Source organism: Harpia harpyja, chromosome 7 (assembly GCF_026419915.1).
Source record: "Harpia harpyja isolate bHarHar1 chromosome 7, bHarHar1 primary haplotype, whole genome shotgun sequence".
Classification (NCBI taxonomy): Eukaryota; Metazoa; Chordata; class Aves; order Accipitriformes; family Accipitridae; genus Harpia; species Harpia harpyja.
In genome coordinates, this window is record NC_068946.1 from 47,557,171 (window position 1) to 47,574,436 (window position 17,266).

The window sequence follows — 17,266 nt, forward strand, 5'->3', positions numbered from 1 at the left end:
CCAGGATACCAAGACTTTGGTAGCAGCTTCGCGGTCAGCACTCACGTTGATGCAATGCCCGTTAGCTTGGTAACTGTCAGAGATGAGGCCGAGTGTGATGCACCGCAGTGAGATCAAGATGCCAGTGGTGTATATTGCTGGAGCTGAAATTTGTGACTTTTAGTCATTCTATGCAGTTTTGTGTTAGTTGCCTGAGGGTATGCTTTGAATCAAAGGGTTGCTTAAGCAGCAGAAAACACAGAACTGGCAGAGAAAGGCAGTGTAAAAGGTTAAACCTCAGCTTCAAAAGGAGTTGTGATGTTGTCCAGCCCCATCAGAGCTATGATGTTTTGCCCTTACAGTACCTAAAGAAGCTTTAGGAGGAGATGGGAGAGGGTGTCAATAAAAAGTTGCCATGCTAGAAATACTCAGAGATGCTGTCAGCATCCCCCCCTCAGGGAAGGGGAGGAAGTAAAACCCACTAGAGGAACGAATATGGAGAGAGACACTTGGCAGCATGCATGGGAATACTTATCTTTTAATTTATTTATGTATATATTGTTGGGACAGGGGTGTTTGTTAGATCTTGGAAAAGCAATTTAAGGCTTGGTTTTGAGTCACTTTGGAGTTTCTGGTGTCACTTAGACCTGATGGCATCAATACCTTTCTTACAGTAGGAGGAAGCTGATGCAAGCTGAGAAATTGTGGACTTTACTCAGGTAGGGTGATGAGCACAACATTTATGGTGCAAGGGCCCCAGACAGTGCAGTGCAGGTACTCACCTACCACTGCCAAGCAGCCATGTGTTGCTGCCCGCAAACCTGGTGATTGAATACAACATGTTTGGTGTCTGTAACACAAATGCATGCTTAGTTTTATGGTAGCATGAAATAATAATGCGTACAGTCCCCCTTCACTTGGAGGTATCAGGTGCCTGTCTTGAGCTCACCTGGGTTTCAGAAAACAGGGAAAGCCTGAGCCCTGCAGAGTGAGGGAGTACAACGCAGGTGAAAACTCCTCGCTAGATCCTCCTCCTGTACAAGCAGTGCGAGCACGTTCTCAGTAGCTCTAAATAATTGTACACTTGGCTCTAAAATTTCACTTAACCCCAGGGGACATAACTGATCTGTATTTCACCAAGACTTCCCATCAAGGACTGCTGCTTGCTAGAGAACATGCAGCCCTTCAATCACACTAGGGCATGTTTTTGAGCTGCTTAGTCATCCATTTTAATTTCACATCAATTCAACAACTGATTCAATACAGCATGTTTATTCCCTTCCAAATAAATCTCAAAAATGAAGCCAGTATCCTGCCCATATCACAAACATTTCAGTATTGCTCAATTAGCAGTTCCCACTGGTGCCTTTGCTAATGATGAGAGAGCTACAGCATGGTACCTGTAGCTTGATTAGATGAGATCAGTCCAGTTAGATTTGACAGTCATGGTATTAGACACATACAGTGCTTGGCTTGCAGACCTTAACACATGTTGATTCAAAGAGCAGACAGGAGGTATTCACTGATTCCATCTTCTTTGCCAAACCCTGGAGCAGCATATATGTATTTCCAAGGGGGAGCTGTAAACTCTCGGTAGGTTTAGATCCAAACATCTTCCGTCTTCTTTTTCACTTCCTAAATCCCCTCAAACAGCTCTTGTGCATGAAAATGGTATGTATCACAGGCACATTTCGCTCCAGGAATCTCTGTATTATGCAATAAAGGAATCAGTTTCTCCTCTGTGTCCCCTTTTACCTCTGCTTTACAAAAAGGTTCTTGAAGGCATTGTTGTAATTTTTGTTAAATGCTGTATAAATGAGAGGATTAAAGAAAGAATTGGAGTAGCCAAGCCAAAGAAAGATGCTTTTCCAGATGGGTGGGATGTTGCAGGAACAGAGGGGACTTATTAATTCTGTGATGAAGAAAGGGATCCAGCACAGTACAAAAACTCCAATTAAGATGCCAACCATCAGAGCTGCCTTTTTCTCTTTCTGTTCTCTCCATGTTTCTCCATCTGTCTGGAAAGCGATAGCTGCATGACGAGCTGTAAACACCATCTGTGGTTCAGGCGAAGCTTCCTTCACCTCAAAACAAAAGCAAACATGGATTCTTACCAAGACAATTTGTTTGAGTGAAGTATTACTTTTAAATGACAGCACGACATCTGTGCACCTACCAAAAAAGGCCCCAACTTCATTCCTTCCATGCTAAAAGAAAGAAAATGCCCCAGAGTGCCAAAATTACCAGACTTCTCATTATGTTGGAAAAGCTGCCGAGTGTGACTGACAAACAAAGCTAAATAAAGAGTAACTGATGCCGTATGTGTTGTGGGCATTCTTTTTCAGTTTATTTTATTGGATGCCTTGACGCCTACTGGGAAATCAGGTTGTTAAGGAAGGCTAACAAAGGCATGTGCCTTCTGCCTATCCCTATGCTGCTACATGACCTTTAGGGTTTCTCAGGCCTGAATCGTAAATGAGTTTCATTCCATTGCAGGCCCTTTGGGTCATTTCCCTAAGGTATTAGGGAGGGACCTGCAACAAATGCCTGCTCCTTGACTGCAAGACAAAGCTAATTTCTTCAGCCTAACCGCCTGGATGCAGAGCTCAAAATCCCATCTCTGGTGGGTGCAGGAGCTTGGCACTACCACTTGTTCTGCAGAAGGGACAGAGCATACCCTAAAAAGCTCAGAAAAATCTGCAGGAAAATTTTTCCATCAGAACCTTTTTTAATGAAAGAATGGGATTTCAATTAAAGGAAGGTTTTAAGAAATGTGTCTGATCTTTGGAAAATGCTGATATTTCATTACCCCCTCAAAATCATAAATGCTTGAAATAAAACTGAATACTCTGGAAATATTTCAGTGGAAAGTAAACCCTTCAAGAAAAGTCCCTTATGAAAGACAGAACTCGGGTGCCTTCTGCTCTTCCTTGACAGAGGCTATCTCATCACAGGCACTTCTCCCTCCTGGGGAAGGACAGAGCAGTGTATCGCACCAGCTGCAGCCTGGTCACGGTGCCAACACAGTATATGACAATGGGAGCATAAGGATGCACCTGAAATGACATAGCCTCAGGCTCTGTGCCACCATTTTGAATTAGCTTATAAAATACTCTGATGGTAATCAAAGAAAATCTTTGCTGAAGAAGCAGCATTTTCTGGTCCTCATTTTCTCTCTTCTGTCACCTGTCCTTTATTTCACTCACATCTACTTGGTATTCTCACAAAAAGTGCTCCATTGCCAGAAAACCACCATTTCAATCAGCCTTCAGTTCAAACTCTGGCTTCAGCAGAATTTACACAAGACAGGGGAAAACATCAGCTACTCCAGACTACCAACAGTACTTCTTGGCTCTGTCTCTCTCGCTAAGGGCAAGATATTCATCTGTGCACTAAGCACAGCACAGTGCTCTGGGTGGCAGCGAGACTGTGGCAAACAGGTTTTGGGCACAAGTTATTAATGCGCTTAGAGTCTCACAGGAAGAAGATACTCCCTTATGATTTTAATCTGAAGATTAAAGTATCTGTGAGTTTAAAGTTCTTCTAGGCAGTACAGTTGTGAAGACAGTGCAATAAAATAAACAGTTTAAGGATGCAACCTGAGGCTCTAAAATTTGCCTAAGTGATAATTCACAGGCACTGCAAGACTTTGATGCCACACCGAAGATGGCTTGTTAAATTAGCTACATATTCCACATGCATGTGCCACCTTTGTGCAAGCTTTACAACAGATGGAGGGCCTCTGTTTAACAGGAGCACAGCAGCTCGGAGAGGGAAGCACTGGCAATGGCTGAACAATCACTCTTCAAGATGGATATCCCTGTGTTCACCCTCAGACATGAGACATGGCTGCAGAATGTAAGAGCAGCAGATTATGGGCGCAGGCAAATAATGGAGGAAAATGAAAATCACATCTGTCCTGACAATTAAAATGGGACACCCCTCATGTAGCAAGGATCACACCATTTGTCTGCAGAAGGACTTGCTCTGCACATCCTTAATCACACTCTGCAAAAAGGGATGAATGTATGACACGAGGACAAATTTGTGACAAGCAACCCTGAAAGATTATGTCTTAGCCCCGAGGAATAGCTGCATAAGTACACCTCTTGGGAAGAGCCATACAAAGGACTTTGTCACTAGCATCGGGCATAGTTTGGTACTATATTTAACCTTCAACTCTCACTCAAAAGTTAGAGCTTGCAGTGTGCCATCATCAAATCAGAGCCTTTTCGGTACTTCAGGTTTTAGAAGGCTTGTGACTGAACTGCAGAATTTAGTAGTTGTGACTCTTTTATCACTTAATTACCTATTGTGAGAAAAAGTTATTTAATTTATTTTGACAGAAGATACCACAGTCCTCAGGTGTTTTCCCTAATGAAGCATGCATTTACAGCCTGATCATGTTCCTACAGAAATCGGAGGAGTTTTCACAAGCTTCACTAGTTCAGATCAGGCCTCTGAATAGTAAAGAGCAAGTGAAAATAGATCATGATTATTTTTTGTAAATTACAGGACAGTAGTTGTCTTCCTATCTACATAATTTCTACTTTCTCTGTTGTCATAGCTGTTTTTTCAATTATTTTTTACTAGTTCTGCCTAGGACTTCTGAATAATGTTGTAATAACAGTAATAAAAGTGCAAATAGCAGCCTGGTGCTTTAGGAAAAATAATGGGATCTCTCATGGAACTTTCCATTAAGTAAACTGTGTAAATATCCCTGGCAGACTGGAAATATTTTGCTTCAATTTTCCGTAAGAAATCCTTTGAAAAGGATACACAAAATGCTCTTGAAAAGGTAACTAGTATCTCTGATCAGCAAGGTCCTTCAGCCTGTGCTTTCAACAGGACTTACACAAGCATTTAAACCTCGGAAGCTGTATGAAAGCTCAGCTTTCCATGATCATCAGTGTCTAATGCTCACTCCGTACGTTGTTTCTAGCTGACCAGCCGCACACGCTGTGAACGCCACTCGCTCAGTTGGCTCTCCATCAGACTCGCCCGCCACGACACCTGCCTCTTGGGCATTCCCAGCATGGGGTACCGTTCCAAGTGCCAGCCGCCGGCGTGAGCGCTGCCACTTGGCAGACCGGCGATCCACTGGCCAGCTGCTCCTGGCTTGTACTATGACAAAAGGGACCAGACTTTGCAGAGGGTTTCTAGCGAGGCCCTGTGCTCAATGCCCCTGTAAACCCGTCAGCTTTTCGGTACTGTGCTGCCTCCCTGCCTGGTCACCACAGACACTTACTACAGGACTGCCAGCATCTCATCCCTGCTGTGGGCACCGATTCATCAGGGGACAAGTCCACTAGATTTTTGAAGTTAAACATGGATTTAATCTGAAGTGCCATTCATATCAGAAAATATGTATCAGTGTGGACTGCAAATCTGGGAAAGTCCAACCTTTCATTATAATTTCAATTTTTTTTATTTTTATTGCTCTTTATATGATTTGCTGCAGACCTGACTCATCTCCCTGGCCTGGTTGGTGCAGGATTATCCTTGCTACAACTATCAGCCCCCAAGACTATGTTGTCAAGGCTGTTTGTTAGAAGCCAACCCACACAAAGTACATGGAAAGTAAATTAGTCTACTGTAGGCAAATGCTGTTGTGGTACACCATGCTGGCAGGGGAACCATGCTAAAGGATTCTCCCCCTTATGCAGGCATGGGGTAATCCCCTGTAATTTGGCACTGTATGAACAAGAGCACAGGCCAAAAAGATTATGTAGCTACTTTCCAGCCTTGCCAGTTGCGATTTTCTTGAACTAAACACAGCTCTGACTATACCAAATTCGCAGTTTCCAGTGCCAATCCTGGAGGCTTTGCATGACTCCAATTTCTAACGTAAGTCAGAATAATTGACCGTTATCCCTGTGCCACATGGAACACAGGACAAGCCCAGTATAAAACCCTTCCTCCCATTTTGGGCCTACTGATGAGCACTAGCAAGCAGGCTGTGACAGGGGAAAAGGTGGTCACAGACTGTAAATTAAAGCAATCCATGAAGATGCCTTAGTTTATACTGGGGACATCTCTCATATGTGAGCATCACTGTACTGTGTTGCACACTGTTCTCACTTGGTGGCTAGCAGCACACTATGCCGCGGATACAGATTTCCCTCCCTCCACCCCGGCTCTGCTCCAGGAGCTGTGAGTCAGGAGCAGTGGGGAAAAAAACCTGATATGAAAGGACTGCTACTCTGAGGCCAGAATTAGGTTCTGAATTCATGAAATCAGCCATTTCCAGGACAACAGGCTTTGAGAAATGCAGAGATGACCGCTTTCCAGTGAGAGTATCATGAAGAGAGTTAAATGAAGGAAAAGAGCTCTCAAGTACACATTCTTCTACAGGCACAAAGGAGTTTGGTTTTAGTTTCAGAATTCATTCTTCTGTACATTGATCAGCAGCTGCAGTTCAATGCCACTTCTGTTGTTTGTCTGTCCCCAGTAAATTACTACTACTAAATGGCTGTATGTTCCCAATTCCTGTGTTCCTAGCAGTGTTACACAAAACATGCCACCAAAGAGCTTCTGATGAAATCCCTTGATTTAAAATGTTCCTTACAGCTTTAATGATTGTTATTACTGGTCCTTCATGGCAAGTACTGTGTATCTGTTTGTACTGTACCTCCAGGGTCTGCAATAACAAAATAACAGTAAAGATGATAAACATCAATCAAATCTGACTTACTACCACAAATTCAGAGTTTTGCCTATTACAGCGTGATTCAGCAAAGATCATGACTGCCTCAGTGCAGCTTTGGCACACTTCTTGCTCTTTGAACAAGAACACAAGAAACTGAAAGGCACAATGAAGGATCAAAACAGAGGAATGTCTATACTTTCTTGGATGCTCCACCAATATGACAAACAGAACATTTGATAGGGAAAAGAACACCTGCTTTCTCTCACGGGATTTTCTTCTGCTGTAAATAGCTCTGCATTTCTCCCAGGAAATCACTAGCCACTCCACTTCCTGCCTCACCTTTCTCCTTTCTGTCATCTGTTGTCACTCTTCCAGACAGTTGCACTTTGTTTTCTGACCCATCTCTTCTACTTGTACAGTCAGAGGCAGGAATAAGAAATAGAAGGCCTGTGACTCCTTCAGAGGAGAATCTGTTTTCTCTCCCATATTGTCCTCAATATTTACATGGGTTGGAGGGGCTGAACGGGCCAGGTGCAGAATAACACTGCACAGTTGGAGCTCTGGGGCCTGATACTATCTGAAGTGGGAAGAACTCTCACAAAACTGATAAGGTTTGGATCAGACTTAATTACTCATACACTATACAAAGTACTTTGAGAGGGGAGAAAGAAAAAAACCAAAACAAAAAACCCCACCCATCAACAGAACTTGTTTTTTAACTCCTCACATGGAAATTTAATCCTGACTGCCATTGCTACATCTAATTAATCCTGACGTTCAGTCTACCATCCTTGGTTTTGCTGGGCAAAACCTATGCTACAAGTGACTTCATTGATTTGAAAGGGCGCTATCCAGCAGATTCTGCTGTTTTTCAAGCAGTCTCATTTATTTCAATTGGACTGTTTACAGAGAGAATTATTACCTACTGCCAGCAAGGTGTGACAGAGTACAGTTCTCTGTCAGTGATGGTATGTCACTAGTTTTTTTACGAGGGTCACTCACGTCAGTATTGACTGTAGAATTCACTTTTTAAGGAGTTTCATAATTAGCAAATAAATAATTATAAAGGCACCAGCCTAATTTAGGGTCCCAATTCTGCAATATTTTTGTTTCAAGGGAAAGTAAGAAACCAGGTCTCATTAAAACTAGAAGCACCTCAGATGTTTCATGTCCATCTCCCTCACCTGAATTTTTTTCAAAGACTTTAAAAAGTGTTTTTCAAAAAACACAAGTAAAATTTTAACCCAAAATGACTCAAAGTAGTTATTTTGTAACTATTCTATTCTGCACCTCTGTAAGAGTATAGAAACATAACATATGTATTCCAACTCTCAGCTTGGAGACAACTGCCCTTTCCCTGTATATATATATATATATGTATACATATATATATACAGTGGCAACCTGCAAAGCACTTTGGTGCCTGGCTCTGTTGGCTGAAAAGCACCGTGCAAAAACATCAAGGTACAATCACAACTGTTTCACTTGGTGCACTGGTTTCATCAAGGCATTTCTACTTGCATATGAGTACTATGACCTCAAACCTTTTCCTCCTTAAATTAACTTGCTAGAATTAACCAGCTACACTGCTGGGTAGACCTCAGGCCATAAACTGCAGCCCTGGCACGCAGTTCCAATCCAGCGCTACCTGACAGCTAATTCCCGAGTGCAACACAGACGTCACTCCCAGCAGGGATCACAGCTGTTACTACTCACCTCCAGCCTGGGAAGCACTGCCAGCCTTTGGCATCTGCTGCCAAAAGCCCCTCTAATGTTACTCAGATCAGCTAGTGCAGGGCACCCGGGGTGAGAACTGACACAGATGCAGAGGGGACTTCACACCCAGAGTAACAGTGACAAAAGAAAAATGTTGCAAGGGTGAGCATGACAGGTGAGCATTCTCAGAAAAGGAAGGGATGAAAGAAAGTAAAGGTAGGAGAGACATTAGATGAGAAAGAAATGGAAAATTAGAGTAAGCTGATGGACACAACAAGGTAAGTGGAACAGAATTTGTCCCATCAGAGAGGACAGCGCTGACACTGACAGCCTAATTACCCCTGGATGTGAAGAAGAAAGCTGGATCACCTCACTAGGTTTGCCACATACCCTGGCAATGTTATCTTTGTGTATGCATGTTAAAAAAAAAGGGTTTTGCCAAAGGAACAGTAGTGATGTGTTTGAAGATTCTTCTCCAGAATTCACTGGGGAACTGCTACTGTTTCTGTGGACATGATGGATCCTGCTCCTATAAGCTTAAATGAGATCAGGATAAAACTCGGTGAGTAAGTCTCAGTCTCTTAACTAAACTGGAACTCGTATTCATGACGTGTCATACTAACCTAAATTTGGACAAAATATTAATTGGAAATGTCAAAATTTTTACCAATTTGGACCACTTTACTGGATTGGATACAGGTGGACAGGCCACCTTTACTTAACTCGGAAAAGAAACATATATATGTGTTTGTTAAATAGAAAGAAAACTAAGAAGAAAGGCATCCTGAATGCCAGCTCCCTTGATCCACAGGTTCAGTTAACGTACACGTGTACAGCTGGGGATCAGCTCTTCCTTCAGATGACGAGTAAAGGTTTGCACGTGAATCACAAAAGTCTTTTTATTTAAGTAAGTCAGCAAATGAAGCTGGGACAATGGGGAAGGTTGCCACTATATACCAATTGCAGATTCAAGAATCACTGTTCTAAAAGGAGAAGTTAATATGTCAATCACTGCCAATATAATAAAGATGAAGAACTGCTGGTATTGCAATAACAGCTATACTGGCAACCCCTCCAAAATGGGTATTCAGCTCACACTGACAGGAGCTCTTTTGTCAGTATAGCCTAAACCAGCTCCCAGACACCTCATCAGCAAAAAGCACTTACCTGCCAGTCTAGCTGTGCCCACGCAAGGGCTTTTGCAGACAGAACTAAGACAATTAGGAGCCAGACTTTTTCATGTTAAAACTGACGTACCAACAATGTGTCTATGTATAGGCTAAAATTTAAACAGCAACGCCTCAGCTCATTTAGCTTCCCAGAATTTTAGATTCCAACTAGTCCTGTATGAGTATGTGTGTATGTAAAAGGTAAAGCATGCAAAACCACTGTAAATATTCAGTTAGCTTTTGTGCTTGGGAAGATTATACATTAACGCCAAGCAATACATTCATCACAGTTATAACAACTTGGAAAGAAATTTGGTGCAAACAAGCAGTTGAAGGCTGTAGGAGAAAAAAAGAATGCCGCTAGAAGAGACATTCTCATCTTTTCTAACACATTTTCTGCTTTGGCATAGAAGACAGCGTCATAAATCGATTTATATTATAAACATCTTCAAGACATCAGGACCCAAATCTGCAAGTCTGACCACATAATTGCTAGTGCTGTTATCTCTTGCTAGAATCAGGGGACACAACCTACTTTTATTTATTACCATAATAACATTTCCTACCATGACTCCAAATCAAAGTTAGAGGGATTTAGCAGAGGAGTGAGGAGGCTCTGCAGGATTAGTCCGAATTAAACAGAAAATGCTCCATGTTTCCTTATGTATCTTTAACATCCACACAGATCATCTTTTGTTATTGAGGAAGGGACTGGATTTAGCAAGTACAACATGCAACAACAGAAATGCACTATAAAGAATCAGTTCCTCCACAGTCAGGAGTGAGAGTCAGGGTATGTGACAGAAAGAAGAGGGAGTTTACAGTGAGCACTACCGAGCACCTTGGTGACATGGCATGGGTGACAATGTCGTCATGCAGAGAGCCTAACTTAATGGGACACAAAGGGCCAACCCCAACCCTTCTGCAGGGACACAGCTTTCCCTTCAGCTAGATGTATCCCCCAAATGAATGAGACCTCCCACATGACTTGGGCTTTGCAGGATTACAGGCAATGTTTGGGATAAGAAGAAAGAGGACATGTTTTTTAAGACAGCTGGTAATTTTAAAATAGAAACAATTCATTGCTTCAATACTATGCAGTGAGCAGTATGTTCCCACTATTCATGGTAAAATAGTAGCACAAGCACATAAATAAAGTGTATAATCTGCTTATTAAAATCTATTCAGACACTCATAGATCCCACATAAAGTCCATGCCAGCAGATAAATGTGCATGCATTTACTGTGTACATGACCTAGGAATTTGTTTATCTTTGCTTACCCCAACACCACTGTAAAAAGATAAAGAGGAAAAATAAAAACAATGAATGGTAGGTTCAGACTAAAGAGACAGTTTTTAAATGGCTCTCCAGACTGGCAGCGAATGCACCTGTCACTTACTTTTATAGCACACTTAAGAAAAAAATGTAAATAAAACTCTTCTCCAAGAGTGGCACTTTTTGACTGGCTAATTACCGCTCACGTCCAGTCTGTAACAGAGCTAAATTCACACGAGAGCCCCAGGGCACGTCTCAGTTTTCTTGCTGTGCCGAAACCACTGATGCAGGGGTGACGGCTGGGAGCAGACGAGAAGCAAGAGTGCAGGTGCCTGGGGGAGGCAGCGGGGGCTCTCCTCCCTGTCCCCCACCCTTACCTGGGCAGCCTTGGGCAGGGGCACCACGGCGTTCCTCCTGCGGCCCCCCATGCGGAACTTGGCCGCCTTGTAAATCTTCCAGTAGACGAAAAGCACCACGCAGAGGGGCAGGTAGAAAGCCCCGCCGGTGGAGACGATGGTGTAAGAGGGCTCCTGGCTGACCTGGCAGCGCTCCTGCTCAGGGCTGTAGGTCTCCCCCCAGCCGAAGAGGGGGGCGAGGGAGATGGCGGCGGAGAGCGCCCAGGTGAGAGCGATCATGACGTTGGAGATGCGGCGGCGGGTGAGCAGCGTGTACTCCAGGTGGCGGGTGATGGACCAGTAGCGGTCCAGGGCGATGGCAGTGACATTCCAGATGCTGGCCGTGCAGCACAGCACGTCGAAGCAGACCCACACGAGGCACAGCTCCCGGCCCAGCCGCCACCGCCGCCCGGCCGACAGCTCCTTCACCAAGCTCAGCGGCATCACCAGGGCCGCCACCAGCACGTCCGACACCGCTGTGGAGGCCACGAGGTTGTGGGGCACCCGGTGGAAAGCCTTCACTCGCAGGATGGTCGCCAGCACCAGCAGGTTCCAGAGGAAGGTGGCCACAGTCAGGAGCACCAGCAGGGTCAGGACGAGGATGGTGAAGATGGAGAAGGGCTCCCGGCCCCTCCACGCGCTGCCGCCCACCAGCGCGGAGGCAGCCGAGGACGCGTTGCTGTCCGCGTTGGCTGACGAGGCGTTGGCGCCCATGTTGGCCTGACACTGGCCCCGTGGGGTGCAGGGGCTCAGGGTCTCCGCCATGCCCGGGACTGCAGCTCGGCCCCTCACTACTCCTGCACACGAGCACTCTCCCCCTTCCCAGGCCGCCTGACGCCCCAGCACCGTCCCCAGCCCTGCTGCCGCGGAGCGGGAGCCCGCACCGGGCCTGCCCTCAGCGGCCGCCCGCCAGGCACCGCCGCCTCAACGCAGCCCGCGGCTCCGCCGGGCACCCGCTGCCGCCGGCGCCCGCCGCTCCTCACGCCCATACCGAGGAGGCTCGCCGGGACCGCGGCGGCGGGCAGGCACGGGGGAGGGCGGCACCGCCGCTCCCGCCCCGCCCCAGCGGCCGCCTCGGGGGCGGGGGCGGTGGCGGAGCCCCTCCGCGGCGGCCGGCCCGCTCCGGTGTGGCGAGGACCGCCGCCTCCGCCGCCTTCTCCCCACGGCGCCCCTGGGGCTGCCGGACACCCGCTTCTCCCCACAGACCCCGTGAGGCGGCGGGACACCCCCTTCTCCCCCCGTGAGGCGGCGGGACACCCGTCTCCCCTCACGGCCCCCGTGAGGCGGCGGGACACCCGTCTCTCCTCACGGCCCCCGCCCGCCATGTTCCCCTCAGCGCTCCGCCAGAGCGTCGCCTGGCCTCGGGCAAGCGGCCCCTTCCCGCCGCCGCCGGCCGCAGCCTGCAAGGTTGGTGGCGGTTTTAGTACTGAACAAGAGTTGTTTCTAGGCTGCAGCATTTCAAAGGGAATCTTTCCAGTTTAAAAAAAAAAAAAATCTCTGAAATTCTCTTAAATTTTTAAGTGGCCGGGAACATCTCCATCTTTACGTCTGTTTCAGGGCAGGTTTACGGCACAGTTTCTTTACTACGGGTACGTGCCCAGCCTCTGAAAACGTGCCCTTGTCCTGGCCCTTTCCAGTAACTACCCTGGAAATCAAGATGTTTCAAAAGTAATTTTAAACCTGTTACAAAACCTCTTTCAAAGTCTGTAATAGATGTTAACAGGGTGGTACACATAGAGGAGACACAGCGATGAGCTTTGTCACTTTCTGAGTAATAAACAGTGACAAGTACTGTGACAGGATCATATAGCAACCTGGGTATTATATTTAAGGTGTGTTTAAGGTATTATGTCTAAGGTCTTTGGGAGGTATCCTCTATCCCAGCCTACTTTCATTCCTCAGGTCCTTCACACCCCGTAATCGGCGTTTCCACCCCCTTTGTTTCCCCTTAGTCCGTTACCAGGACAATTTCAGTGGGAGTTGCTGGACAAAACACAGGCTCTTTTTCCTTACCAGGTCATTCGGTGCTGTTGGGAGATCTCCAATGGGGTTTGAAGTTGTTGAGAGTCAGAAAAGAAGATCAAAGAAGGTCAGTGACGTTTGTTTCCTTGCAAATAGCAGCACACCTACAATCACAGACTGTAACAGGGCAGAGTTTGGGGACAGGAGATTGGTTGCTCATTTTTGAGGTAGAGGACTGTTTTCTGGGTCAGAATAGTCCCGTCTAAATGAATGTTGCTCAAATCAATGTTCTTCACTTGCATTCACGTTCACTGAAGAAACAGCACCATCTGACAAAACACAGACCTCTCACAGCACCGTTACGTTACCCACAGCAAGGAGGGTCCAGCTTGCTTTACTCAGGGTTCCCAACTTCAAAAGCTGGAACAATGACGAAATATTACAGAAATGTAAGACAATGACTGTAGTCATAATAACCAGGCTGTTTTGTTGGTTAACTTTTGGATGCCACTTCACTCACCAGATGAACAGTAAAGCAAATAAATCCTTTCCCAGGCTCTTAATACAGATATGATTTTAATTGTTCTTTCCTGCAATAATTCTAACAAGTGCTGTAGTGTAAGCCAGCAGCAAAGAGAAAACTATCTGCATTACTTACCAGATTTTATTATTAGGAGAAAAGGACTTCTGAGTGCCAAATGTCTCGCATTTTGCCACTTGAGCTTGCAATAGGCAGAATCTGACAGAGCTTGTCAAGAAAAGCCTTTTCACAATACTGCTGCAAGTTAAGCCTAAAGCGGCATCTGAAACAATTAGAGACTGGTAAAAATTTGTCAGGGTTGGCAGACAGCACGTGACTGCTTCACAAGCAACTTTGTATGCTTTGTCTTTATATTGCTCCTTTCTAATTTGTGTCTCATTTTGTTAGTTAATGCCACTTTTAAAATGCCAGGTAGAGAATTACTGAACAACATTTTATTCCTTTAAAAGGCACCCAGACCTAAAAGCAGTAAGGGAAACAAGCAGATAAAAAAGCCCTTTAACTTCTAAATGTTTCAACAATTGTCAGTCCAATTCTGTGAACTTAATAAAGGAATAAAAGAATCTTGTCACAATTTGAGTAACTCAGCTATTAAAGAAAGACTGCAAACAAACAAACAAAACTCAGACTAACTGCACAGTTTAATATTTAGGGACCCAAATGGGCCAGTATATGATCCGTTTGTTCCTGCTCCTGCAGGAAATGAGGTGGTCTTTTTTCTTGTGTGAGGGTACTTCATTTGTGACTTGCAGACTATGTGTGGGCCACCATTAAAGCAGCCCAGATGATCTCAAAATCTTCCTCTCCTAGAAGCCGTGTGTTCCATCCCTCTACTCCTATTTATTATGTATGTGTGCCACATCCTGATAGTTACAATTCACACATCAAATGCATTGAAATCTCCCACTTTTTCCTCCCGCTTGGCTGAAATAACCTAGTCTTATAATACAGAGGCTTGAATAAAGTCTCAAAGGGATTTATTTTTTCTTGATAATTACCCCACTGCTGTCTTGTCCTGTGAATGCAAAGGCTTAGTGCTCCTCAAAGGTTGCTATGGCAACACAATGTCTCAGAAACCACAGTATACTTTGAAAAAAAGAGGGAATTTTAAAAAATGAGGAGACTGGCATGTATTCATGTACTCTAAATAACAGAAAAGCAAATAAATAAAAAAATAAAAAAAAAACAACAAGAAAGAGACAAAACAAAACTAAACCACACTTTTCTTTTACTGAAACTAAAGGAGGACCTAGTTTACTTTTATGTACAGTTACAGTATTACAAGTTGCTGTCATGTCAGAGTGCAATGAAAACAATGAAAATCCTTTGTTTCATTCACTGATACTTTTCAATGACTTCAGAAACTACAGTCTGCATCTTCACAGTTACTTCTTACAACGAAGTATGGCAGTGTGTATCCTGAAAAGATAACCGATATCACCAACTGTTTCATTGCTCTTAAAATAAGCAAATAAATGTGTGACTAAGGACCTGGAGCTAGATAACAGAATTAACAGTAAATACAAAATGACATCATCTTTCCATCTGGAAGTTTAGAGCTTTGTGGGCTGAGAAGTCTGAAGGATGCAAAACACAAAAAGGTGGAAAATAGTAATCTGCTTATAAGTCTAGGAGTAGAAATACTTTACATCTTCCTTTGCATCTCTTCTCGTTTTTCCCTGGTGACCTGAGCACTGCTGAGAAAAGGACTTGTGACAGAGGTGAGGAATTGCAAAACATATTTCCTAGTACTTACCACCTTACCAAACACCACCTGCAAAACTCACTCTTCTGGCTGCTGACGTTGAAATTAATCTCCTCAGACTCAGTCTTGTCATAATTATATTCTTTTCTGTCACTCTAAAAGTTCTTAGCTTAACCCTCCCTGCATCCTTGTAATTCCTGTCCAAGCTCCCCTTTGTACAGTTGTGTAAAGAACAGGCTGTTTTCACCAGACAGCAGCTACCCAGGCCCACTTCATTATAGCGCTCTCCATTTTCAAGCACTTTCAAGGACAGCATGCTGCTTAGGAACAGCTTTGGAGGATGATGATTCATCCAGATAACAGAATTTCAACTCGTTATGTGAAGTGATGCTGTACTTTTATAGCAAATATATAAAATTTAAATATAGTTTACATTTTTCAGAAGTTTGCTTTTATCTGTTAGAGATAGAAGCAGATTATTTTTAGACCATTATAAAGGGACTACACTGAACTTCACTGTTTTGACTCATTTTCCATTTTTTGTTTTATATCTAAAGTCCTATGAGAGCTTCTAGTAGATGCAATTTTATTCCATCTTCTGTTCTCTGCTAGCTCTTTAACAGAAAACCAGGCTCCTTTATAAAGCATTTTTCAGAAAACTCGGTTATATAAACCCTGCAATTAACTTGATAAATATCTAAAAAAAAAATTCAGCTCAAGGGAAAAACAAACCCTCAAAAGCCTTTTGACAGCTTGTTCCATATTTTTGTGATTGAAAATGTGATGGAGAATCCAGATGTCACATAAATCCTCGCTAGTATTGATTTTATTAATAATAATGAGCAGATCTTTGACAGAATAAGTTCCATTCAAATATCAGCTTTATGTAACCTATGAGGATGCGAGCCACTAAGTGCAAGGTTTTCAAACACTAGGGGTAGTCAGCAAGGATCTGTATACCTGCATGAATTAGGTTTGTCACAGGGACATGTGCATGTATTTTAACAGATAATGAGCCCTAGTACAGCTAAGGCCAAAACATGAGTACAAAGGGGATTATATAGTAGCAGGTTTGCTAACATCAGGCTTTCCTCCTGTTAGAGCGGCCACATAACCCGCTCCCCCCCCCCCCCCAACTAATAATCTATAATTGAATAAATCTAATTTGTTTGACCTTGACTATTGGCTTCTGCTATTGCCAATAATCTTGAGGAGGAGCCAGAATTTTGATGTGGGTTTTTTTTAATTATTATTTTGACTATGTACAAGACGTGGGCTTTCCACTTGCGGATTTTAATATTTTTAAGTGTCAGATTCAAAGTTATTTAGGAATCCATATCCATTGATTTCTATTTTAACTGGTGTCCAAGGAAGTTGCAGTGCCCAAATGCTTTTGATTCTCGTTCTAGCTCACTTCAAATACATGCAGCAACTCTTTTCACATTTGTCTTAACTTTGCTGGAAATAGACTTCCTTCCTTGGACAAAGTGTTCACAAAACATTCCCCATATGGGCCACCGATTACTACTAATTAACTCCACTGCCATTATAATGTGAATGTAAAGCAAGGCCTTTGTATGAATTTATCATGACTACAAGGCTGGAATGCATGTGTGTGCTTTACTTCTCTGTGCAATACTTCTGAATAGACAAGTTTCATACCCATACTCAAAGAATGAATTCTTTGAATGAGTTTAAGATTAATGAAAACCTGTATACCTTATTGATTAGTTTGCACCTGAAATAGCACTGGTGTGGCCTCATCTTGAGTAGATGATCAGTGTAGGTCCCTTCCAACTGAAAATACTCTATTCTATTCTGTATCCTTATTTACAAATAATCCCTTGCTGAATTTATGTAGAAAGTGGGACAA

At 43.9% G+C, this 17,266-nt stretch overlaps 1 protein-coding gene across 1 annotated transcript; it reads right to left on the bottom strand.

The window, feature by feature from the left end:
• Positions 1-1,235: 1,235 nt before the first annotated feature.
• Positions 1,236-12,172, bottom strand: LOC128144496 (5-hydroxytryptamine receptor 5B-like). The gene is made up of 2 exons (XM_052793377.1): positions 11,168-12,172; positions 1,236-2,063 (listed from the first exon to the last, which is right to left on the bottom strand). The coding sequence occupies exons 1-2, from the start codon at positions 11,948-11,950 to the stop codon at positions 1,731-1,733; spliced, it is 1,116 nt and encodes a 371-aa protein (XP_052649337.1). The 5' UTR covers positions 11,951-12,172; the 3' UTR covers positions 1,236-1,730.
• Between the last annotated feature and the right edge of the window lie 5,094 nt (positions 12,173-17,266).

Coding starts and splice junctions, on each gene's coding strand:
- LOC128144496 (XM_052793377.1), bottom strand. CDS start 11,950: ATGGCGGAGACCCTGAGCCCCTGCACCCCACGGGGCCAGTGTCAGGCC. Junction 2,064..11,167: donor CCCTGCCCAAGGCTGCCCAG/GTAAGGGTGGGG, acceptor TTTTGTTTTGAG/GTGAAGGAAGCTTCGCCTGA.